Source organism: Rhamphochromis sp. 'chilingali' (assembly GCF_963969265.1).
Source record: "Rhamphochromis sp. 'chilingali' genome assembly, chromosome: 2".
Lineage (NCBI taxonomy): Eukaryota > Metazoa > Chordata > Actinopteri > Cichliformes > Cichlidae > Rhamphochromis > Rhamphochromis sp. 'chilingali'.
This window is the reverse complement of record NC_137930.1, coordinates 68,634,948-68,645,435: the sequence shown is the minus strand read 5'-3', so window position 1 is coordinate 68,645,435 and position 10,488 is coordinate 68,634,948. Positions and strand designations below refer to the sequence as shown.

Below are 10,488 nucleotides of genomic sequence, written 5' to 3'. Positions count from 1 at the left end.
GTTGTTTTATCGCCTCCTTATGTTTTTCCTGCTTACGTCGTCAGGGCCGCGTTAGACTGTATTGGGCGGTGCAGTCTCTCAGGAAAATGCTCGTGCGTGTTTTTAAGAGCTCCGTCACCCGAAGATCTGCCTCTCAGGTGTGTGTGCCGCAGCTGGTGTTGTGAATCAGGCCGATGACACACACCTCTTATAACCCGGCTATTTCACAACACCAGGGTGGCCCTGCACCGCTGCCGACGAGACGAGGACCCGCTTCAGCCAGACGGAGCAGAGCTGGGAGAGCTCAAGTCTTCAGTCCTACAACGATCATTTGTGTACCGGTACTTTGAAAAGGGAAAATAATGATCGCGTTTTTGTCAGTTAAATCTGCCGAGATCATTTTTTTCTTTCTTTCTTTCTCAGTTATTTTAGTCAAATTCACTCTGATATCAGGTACATCTGCTTGATGAAATCTTCCATAAACTCACCGCGTTGAGCTGTAAAGCATAAGATTCCCTCTTTGGTCCATTAATAAAGTCCAGTATGTTTCTTTTCTCTGACTGAGATTATAGTAACACAGTGGATTGTATTACCTACAGCTAGAGGGGAAGCATCAAAGCACAGAACAGATCATTTCAAATGTAGCAGAATGATTCTTTTTCTGCTTGCAAAGACAAGAGCACACATGGCTACATTGTAAATCTAAAGCTAATTACCAACAGTGTAAAAAGAGGACATCTTTGTACTGTAACAGTATTTCATCTTAAACCAAAATGTGACGTGTGCCGAGCCATTATTTATCGGTAATTTCAAAATCTTTGGCCTCTGCTCTTTGCTGGATTTCAGCCGATTTTTCCTCAGAGGTTTTGTAACATCGTGTTACATCTACTCAAATTTGCAAAACTGAAGATTGGAATAATAAAATGAAGTGTACAGCTCTGAACAACCAGAGACAAAGAACCTGCTCCTCGGTGCTGTTCGTGCCTCTGCAGCAGAGAAGGGAGGCCTGGCCAGTGATGCCTGAGAGTATGGACCCCAGCCTCGGGGTGTGACGAGTTGGAACAGAAGGAAATGCACTGACCCACTTATGGCTTCCCTGGAGACACAGATATTTCCAACCACAGGCCCATCATGCAGGAGCCCCACTGTTTTGACCTGCTGACACTAAACCTTCTGTGCCCGCAGTGGTCCAAATATGGAATCAAAGTGGTTTTAGTGATTTTCCAGTGTCCAGATGCATCTGGCTCAAAGTCTTTACTTTAGTAGAGAGTCGAACTTTAAGTCACCTGAGTGACTGCGGCGTTTTTACGCATACTGTAAACCAGACCTTCCCAAAGTGTGGGGCCCGCCCCCTAGCGGCGGGGGGGGGATCAAAACAAAACGCTTGGACACTGCTAGCACGGGGCGCCCACAGAAACGCAAAGCAGGAGATGAAGCGTCGCTGAATATGTTTCCAAACCAACTTCATTCTAAGCCAAAGACTAGAAAATGTGGTGAAGCAACTCTTCCCTTTGGCTTCACCAACCTTTTTAAAAATGTATTGACAGCAATGTTGAATATTATTACACAGGAAAAAAACAAGTACATGTAAAATAATGACACCGTGACGCCTCTGCCTTTGTAAACAAAGGGACAGTAACTGCGTGTAAACCTGCAGACAGTCAGATTAACAGTATTTCGTCTCTATCATTCTGTGATTCATCTCCTGTAAACAATAACGTGGCCACAGCGTGACGTGAATAAAGGCGCATACCTTTGACGCTGCCTGACCAACTCTGTATTCCTCGTCCACACGTTAAACGCAAAAATGGAGTTTTAAAAAAATCTCCGTTTTCGGTGATTGGAAACGCCGTTTACGTGGACGAAACAGCTGCGTGGTCAAAATCACCCGTGTAGGTGCGGACGCAGCATAAAAGAGTTAGTAGTTTCTTTTATTACCACCTGTAATTTATTGCAGTTTACTTGTGTTTTTTAATTGTTTACTAAATGTTTGAGGTGTGAAATAAACCGCAATGGAGCAAAATATGAGCGCGTGTGGTTGGAGGATGTGTTTGTGCGTGTGCACGCGCGTGGGGAACATTTTTCTTGTAAAACAAAGGGGCCCAGCAAAAAGGTTTGGGAACCACTGCTGTAAACGGTGATGGGGATGACGAAGCACGGAACTAGTTTGAGGCGGCAATAGCGCCCTCTGCTGGAAACCTCTTGATATATAAAACCAATTTTGTCAGCACATCCACGAAGGAACTAAAAAAAAGATGTTTGTGTTTTGCCTCTTTTTATTTTCTTTCCCTTTGTTTTAAGGGAAACCGTGAAACTATAAAATGTAAATATAATCAATTATCAGAATATTATTTATGTTAATCAATAAAACGCAGGAGATCGACGTGGTGGGGCTGAGTGTTCAAACTTATTTGATACTTTAAACATGACATATTTAGCCGAATTAATTCGCGGGGTTCAAACAGCGGGGTTAAAGCTCCAAAACCCTCCACGGAAAAACACAGCAGGTGTTCCTGATTGGAGACCGGCAGGTGAAGTAACGACGGAGCGGAGAAGGACGTCTCGTTTGACTGCAAATATAACGCCAGCGTGTCCTGCATATACCCACAAATCGTTACTGCAATGAGCTTAACCGGCTTGAAGGTAGGCCCGGGTGAAACATCCACAGCTTTATTGTCCTTTCGTGTAAAAAAGAAAAGAAAGATGGATAAAAAGAGTAAAAGCGGAAATATCCTTCCTCCAAAATAGCTTCCCGTGGCTCTGCTGCTTTTCCTCGGGTTCACGTTGGACGGGGTTGAGGGTAAGAAGGTTAAAAAAAAAATGTGAGATGTGTTTCAGCGTGGAGATTCATCAAGTTCGTTTACTGTGTCCTTTCTAAGGAACCTGCAGTGTGGAGCATTGCACCGACCCCACAAGATGCGTCCTGTCTAAAGACCAGAGGAGCTGCAAATGTGCTCTCGGCTTTTATGCTGACAAGTGTGACCGAAGTAGGCTCTCCTGTCTTTTCTTTTATTTCAATGCATTTCATCATCAGTTTTGTCAAAGAGAAACTGAATGCACCCCAGAATTATGCTGAGTTGGGCTGATTGTGTTTAGGGCTTTTGAATTGGAGATTAAATCATAACAAGTACAAAAATGTATACTTGTCTAAGATCAGCTTCTCAGATTGATCCCGGTGCTAATATCTCTTAGAATATTATTTCAAAGCTTGTCATTGTGAAAAATGAGTTTTCGAATCATGCGTTTGGTTTGTGATAGCATGCATTTAGCTGCACTGACACTGTTCTGCAAGTCCTCTTATACCCACTTCCACGTCTTGTTCCAACATAAATATGTAGTGTTGTTTTTTTGGAGGGCAGCCCGTGATAGTCCAATTTCACAAAGATTGAGGTGTTTGGCTCATTATCCCACTGCTGTGTATGAATCCTTATCCACAAACAAGCAAACCAGAGGGTGGAGTGTCTCTGAAGGACGAACAACTTAAGAGTAGCCAAAACGAGCCCAGATTTAAACTTTTCCTCCACCACGTTTCACTCTGCAGTACCCTTCTGTCTTCTGCTTCTCCATCTGTTACTGCCACAAACTTGGATCTCCCCTCCCTGGTTCTTCTACTTTAAAATGCTGATATGCAACAACCCACCCACAGCTTTCTCCCGACTAGTGTAGATGCTTCTTTTTCTGACCGCATTGTTAACGGTGCTTCTCCTGATCGCAGGCTCGTGTTTTCTTATGTAGCAAAGTCAATATCTGTGACGTTTCTTGCTGTCTCATTCAGCAAAGCCTGATGTTAATTAATCTAATCTTCTGAAGGTGTGCTCATTTTTACTTGGTGTTTTACAGTACTGCGCACTGCCCCTAAGAAATCTTCAGTCAAATTATGGTTTGATGTGGAAAAACTTTTTCCTAATTTTCTACTAGAAACTTGAGGCATAGTCACATTTGTAACTAGCAAACAATGACAGGGCTGCCTGTCATCTGACGTGTTTCAAGAGGTGGGATATAACCCAGGTTATTACAGTTAACGAAAGCTTGGTGTAAGAAGACATTTAAACTAACTGCAATGAAAACTAGTTTTAAAAACGATGAGAAGTAAAATGGAAACGATGGAATACAAATGAAGTTCATCCAGGCCTTTGAGACAACTGATGTCATTTTGTTTCAGTGTATGCAGTGTTTTCTAATAATGTTGTCTAACGTGAGAAGTAGTGGTCCTAGCCAGTGTTGGTCAAGTTACTTGAAAAAAGTAATCAGTAACTGATTACTTATTTTCAAAAGTAATTAATTACTTAGTTACTTTTTAAAAACACGATTTACAACCTGAGTAGGTGATAAAGCGATAGATCTTTCAGCCCAATTCTACTTTTTCTGCATAATCCATCATACAAAATGTGATCAGATGGAAAAGTCTCTTTTTAAAACTTGTTTTATTAGTTTTAATCTTTTAACTTTATGCATCAAGCAAAAATTTAATTATATGCAACATTCTGACTGGAAGAAATTAGTTTAACATTTAAACCTATTTTCTGCACATTCCAGCACATAAAATAAAATATTTTTTGTGTTTACACTCAGTCTTTCAAATCGATGCAAGTAAAACACAGCAGAAAATAAATAAAGTCAAAGACTCAGCGGTCCTGTTGCTCTATTTTCACCTGTAAAGCAGGAGTGGGGCAGGCGGAGGTTTACCCTGGTGCAGGTGTGCCGCGGTCAGTGGAAGAATCCGTGAGTTTCTCTGTGAGTTTCCCATTACATCGTAGCTACTCGGTGCTTGTTGGAAGTTTAGGGGGTTTTTCGCTGTAAAAAGAAGTTTTCTTCCCACGCACAGCGGACACTAATGTTTTTGTCACTTTTTATGGAATCAAACTCAAAGTAAGGTCAGTACTTCCACGCTTTAAACGCTGCACGCTCATACTCTCTCTGCACTCCATATATTGTAACGATGGTTAAGTGTTACTGGACAGTGACATGTTGGTTTGACACACTTGGTAGAGCACGTCATTGAGACCGGGGATGCCCAGCCTATTAAAGTGCGCCCCCGCCGCCTGCCCCTGGCTCATCAGGAGGCTGCAGACAGGGAGCTGTGTGAAATGATGAAGGCGGGCATCATAGAACCATCTGATAGCCCGTGGGCCTCCGCGGTGGTGATGGTGCCTAAGAAAAAAAGTCCTAGGATGCGTTTCTGTGTGGACTACAGACCACTCAACAACAGTGTGCAGAGAAAACCAACATGTCACTGTCCAGTAACACTTAACCATCGTTACAATATGATCCATTGTTGATCTGCACACAGCTGTTGTCACGAACGTCGCACTCGCTTACGTCACTGTCATGAGACATTCTCGCAAAAAATCACGGTTTTAGTAACGCAGTAACGCAGCGTTCCTACGGGAAAGTAACGGTAATCTAATTACCGTTTTTGCAATAGTAATCCCTTTACGCGTTACTTGAAAAAAGTAATCGGATTACAGCCCATCTCTGGTCCTAGCACAGAGCCTTGTGGGACTCCATGGCTAACCTTTGTGTGCATCAAACTTCTCATTTACACGAACAATCTGGAATCTCAGATGGATGCGATTCACCAACTGAGCCGTTTCCTTTGATACGTGTTTATGTTAGAGACTCGCTGACGTTTGCTTCTTACAGATGCACATCTCAAGGTTATGTGTGGGAAAGACCACATAGCAATCAGAGCAGCGGAAGCTTTTTTCGAGTATCACGGCGTGCCGCTGGAATCGCTTCACTTGCCAAACAAATCTTGTGGTGCTAAGAGAGAGCATATCGACGGCGTCCCCTACTACGTGTTCAGGGTTTCCAAACACAAATACGTGACCTGTGGAGGACTGCCGTTTGAGGTGCAGCTCGAGCACAATTCCTTTAATGTCTGCGCCAGCCTAGAAAAAGATGAGCACCTCAATGTTTTGTTTCTTTTATTGTCCCCTTACAGAAAAATGTAACTCACATCTGGTTTTCCCTGAGTGTGAGGTCAGACCCTCGGGTTACTGGAAACATCATTAGAGATCCAGTTATCAGGATGGATTTCACGTGCATGTATCCATTCATCAGAAGAGTCAGTCTGCCTTTTTCAGTTTCACCAATCTCCAGGTGAGGGGCGAAATAAACGCATCTTTTCCATCCATGGTACTTCACTTTTCTTTTTTTTTTTTTTTTTTTTTTTTCTTTTTTTTTTTTTTTTTTAAGCTGCCTTTGAGCATTGTAATAAGTCTGTTCAATTGATGGACCTCTGAAACCCGTCTGCTGAAGTCTTTGCAATGAGTTAATGATTTTCTGTCCATTGAGTATTCAGAGCCACGAACAACCCGCCTTTCTTGACTTTCTTCTGTTTACGTGCAGCGAGACGGTGATGCGAGTAGACGAACTTGAAGCCAAGATACGGATGATGTTGTACACAGACCACACTTACACTAAACCTTACACAAGCTCTCCAACCATTGAGCTCCGAGACAAGGTGGGTTAAGATTTTAACCAGTCACAGATGAAACTGATGCTTAGACACAAGGATGGACTTTTGGTTCTTTGAAGCAGGTTTCAAATTCACCTGTGCTGTGATGCAGCCTGCCTTTATGCAACACCTGAGCTAAGCAGGTACATGTAGTGCTAGTCAACGTGCACTCAGGGCTGTAGAAATATTACTCAGATTGATTAATAGGGTTTTGTTCATATCTGATGGCAACAAGTAGAAGGGTTTAGTGCTAAAATCAGTCTGTTTGATACAGAGAACTACAGATCCTGAGCACTGTTGCCCGCCTGACCACGGTCTGACTCATGATGCCAGCTGCAATGGTGGTGCCATTTTCCAAGACTGTTGGGTGGTGGTTTTGTAAATGCTGATCTGTTATCTTGGACAGAAGCTGCCCAAGAGCAGTTTGATTATGCACAGGTTACAATGCTGATGTGCCCTGGTTCAAATGCAATAGAATAGCCCTTTACTGTCATTGTATGTGTACACTAGAATTGTGGGTGCTCCACACCAACGGTGCCAGAATGCAATATAGATGGTAGAAAACAGGAATAAATGGCAAACATCACGGGGGTTTCATTGGCATGCTTGACCATGACATGGCCGTGGCTGGGCTCATCTCTGATGCAGATGAGACGGCGTACAGGGCACAGGTAGAGAACCTGTCCCGCTGGTGTTTAGAAAACAACCTGAAGCTGAACGAACTCATAATGGACTTAAGGAGGCACAGACCGGTCCCATTAGAAGTGGTGGAATCTGTCTCCACCTTCAGGTTTCTGGGCACCCACGTCGCCGTCCATCTCACCTGGACACACAACACAAACGCCCTGGTAAAGGGGGAGGTGGTGTGCAGGGTCACCTCAAACTCAGAAAAGAAGGCTCAGTTTGAGGGGGAGGTTTGCACATCTTGGAGGTGTGTGTGTGTGTGTGTGTGTGTGTGTGTGTGTGTACTGAGGTGGAAGACACAACGAGTTGGCCGGGCTAAAAGACATATCTGCAGCAGATGAACAATACATGAAAGTCATGTCCTTAAAAAATGGGGGAATCCAGTGAAGACCTGAGAGAAGCATCTGGTTCTTCAGCTGAGTAATTCATGAACCGTTTACCTCTGTGGTAGAGCGGCTGTCATGAAGGCATTTACAAGGGAGGGAAAACCTGAGGTGTGCCAAGGTACACGAACGGTAGCAACAGGCGTCACGGAGCGATGCATCCAAATATCATCAGTCTCTACAGACGAGGTCAGAGCAGCACACCAGGATGTCTAAAGTCATCTGTGAAGCACGGAGGCTGTTATGGTTTGGGTTTCAGTAGTATTGATGATCTTGTCAAAGTCGTTAACGATATGAAAAGTACCATCAGATTTACATTATCATCTGCAAAGCTTGTGATTGGCAGCAGCTCCATTTTTCAACATGAATCCAAGAACTGCAAATGCAGTGACAGTATACATGGTTAGTTGGTGATTGGCCTCCAGATCTTAACGTTACTGAAGCAATGGAACAAAAGGCAGCCAACATCCAAAGAGCAGCTCTGAATGTCCTTGAAGGTTGGTTGACGATGTAGAAACTCTCTTTGCCTCAAATGTTTCCATTTATGTTTGCATGTTTCAATAAATCTGTCCTATTTTCCTAACAAAATATCAAGAAATGAGGGGTTGCTCAGGGCTTTTGGACGAAAACCATATTTCTGGTCCTCCACACCTCACCTGTGTGGCTCTGTTGTCCACAACTGGTTCCCAGCACTGAGTTGGAGAACCACACGTTTGACCGTTCAGGCTAAATGCTGAAAATGAGGTTTAAAGGGACGAAACGTTTAGCCGAGTTTATGCTCGGGGTGAAATTAGTCCCAGCTAATGTTCTACACACTGATGGTGGCTTTGACTTTGATGTTGCCTTTGTAAGCACGCGCTCCCATTAGAGATGACCTCAACTGGGATTAGCAGGTCAATCCTTTCTCTGCCATCAAAGAATCAAATTCAAATTTTATTTGTCACGTACACAGTCATACACAGTACGATATGTAGTGAAATGCTTGGACAACTGCTCGTGACCTAAAGAGAACAAAAAAGGAAAAGGCTATGACTAAGATAGGAAATAAATATGAAAAATTAAAAAGGGTAAATTTAACTAGGAAGGAATAAAATATAAATTAAAGTTAAAAATGAAATAACTGTACAACACAAATTAGAATGAAGGGTAAATTTAACTGGGAAGAATAAGATAAAGATAAATATATAAATTAAAGTTGAAAATAAAATAACTGTACAACAAAATACACAATATAGAACTATATAAGAATGTATGAAGAAATATAAATATATACACAATAACAGCAGCTGTACAAGTATTAACTGGAAATGAAGAATATAGTGACCAGTGTTGTGCAAAACCAAAGTCCAGAAAGTCCAGTGTGTGTGTGTAAGAACCATATGTGTGGGTCAGTACTGTGTGGTGGAATCAAATCAGAAGATTGGGAATTTTGACATTTATTCTTAGAAAATCGTCTTGGTTTAAGTGCCTTCTGAAGAACCAAATATTAATTAAAGTGAATTGTTTTGTTTTGCACAGGTATATGTCGAGGTTACAATGATGGAGCCTGCAGATTTATTTCTGCTCCGAGTAAACGAGTGCTGGGCCACACAGTATCCCCAGCCAAACTCTACAGAGGGATCTGTTCACTTCCTGCTTCAGAATGGGTCAGAACTTCTCTTTGTGTTGTTTCTGGCACGTGAACGATGAACTCCTCACATCCAGTGACTTCTCTCATCCAGGTGTGTGAAGGACCAAACGGTTTCCTTCCTTAATATAACCGAGGGACAGTCTGGACGTAATGGGCAGAAGTCCACCGTCCGCTACAGCTTCGACATGTTTCGCTTCTCAGCAGATCCGCACGACCTCTACCTGCACTGCACCGTACAGCTGTGTGACCTGGACGACCACGAGTCCTGCATTCCCGTGAGCTGCTGCTATTATTATTGAGGGCGATTTAGGAGTGTGTGGACACGATGAAGTGCATCGTTTTTACCGTCTCATCATCTTTGACTTTTCTCAGGAGTATCGTTCTTTTTCAGAATTGTAACTCGATCAGTAAGAGAGAAGCAGTGAGTGCCGACCCCGCTCAGGGTCTCCTCACCTATGGCCCCATCAGGATCGAAGTACCAGACAGATCTCAGTCCAGTAAGCTCCTGTTTCTATATCAATCTTTACACTCTGCCTGCTGCTCCTGTAGCATCAGCAGGTTTCTGCTAATGAGAAACGTGTCCCTTCATTCTCTTTAAATTTCACATTTGTTTCAGGCGTACTGTTGGCGGTGGTGCTGCCCGTAGCAGCTGTGTGGACTCTCGGCTTCTTCCTCGTCATCCTCATCACTGTGGCCAAGGCTGGCAGAAAGAGGCTAGCGAAAATAGAGGAGCAGTGATGACAATGCTGCTGGCAGCACAAATAAAACATTAAAATGTGCATTTTTTTTCCTTTGTTTTATTATTATGACGACCGTAACAAGTGTTCTTACAGACTGTGGGTGTCAGCTGAGGAAAGCATGGCTGCAGAAGGAACTGGTGACCTTTAAGCAAAAATCAAGTTTCATCTAAGATGATGCCTCGTGAGCCCAAAAGAGATTAACTTCTGTTATATTTGCAAAAACTGAGATCCAGACACATGTGGGCTCATCATTAACAAAAGCAACCAGGCTTATGGCAAGTTTGTGAACTGGAGGCTGAGTGTTGTTAGGAAAGCTTAACATTAGAAATGCAATGTTAGATATTTCAATGTCTAATTTTCTCCGTAACTCGATTAATGAAGGCAGCAAATTGTATGGAGATGAGATGAAACTGTCCTGTAGCTTCAAATATCTGTGACGTCACTGCGCGTCACTCTAGTGTCTGGAAATTTTGTTAAAGAAAAAGCGAATTTTAATCGTTTTATTTTGAGGACTTGAAATAACACGACGCGTGTTTTCCATGAAGATTTTTCTATAGTTAAATGGCTGTGGTCACGTGGACCTGCTGCAGCGTCCCATTCACAGCAGCAGAG

General features: G+C 42.9%; 1 protein-coding gene across 1 annotated transcript; it reads left to right on the top strand.

Moving 5' to 3' along the window:
* The first annotated feature begins 2,521 nt into the window (after positions 1–2,521).
* Positions 2,522–10,486, top strand: zpd (zona pellucida glycoprotein d). Its single transcript, XM_080874358.1, has 10 exons — positions 2,522–2,622; positions 2,728–2,779; positions 2,859–2,966; positions 5,623–5,831; positions 5,924–6,081; positions 6,331–6,445; positions 9,025–9,152; positions 9,228–9,411; positions 9,528–9,633; positions 9,753–10,486. The coding sequence occupies exons 1-10, from the start codon at positions 2,602–2,604 to the stop codon at positions 9,872–9,874; spliced, it is 1,203 nt and encodes a 400-aa protein (XP_080730484.1). The 5' UTR covers positions 2,522–2,601; the 3' UTR covers positions 9,875–10,486.
* Positions 10,487–10,488: the final 2 nt, after the last annotated feature.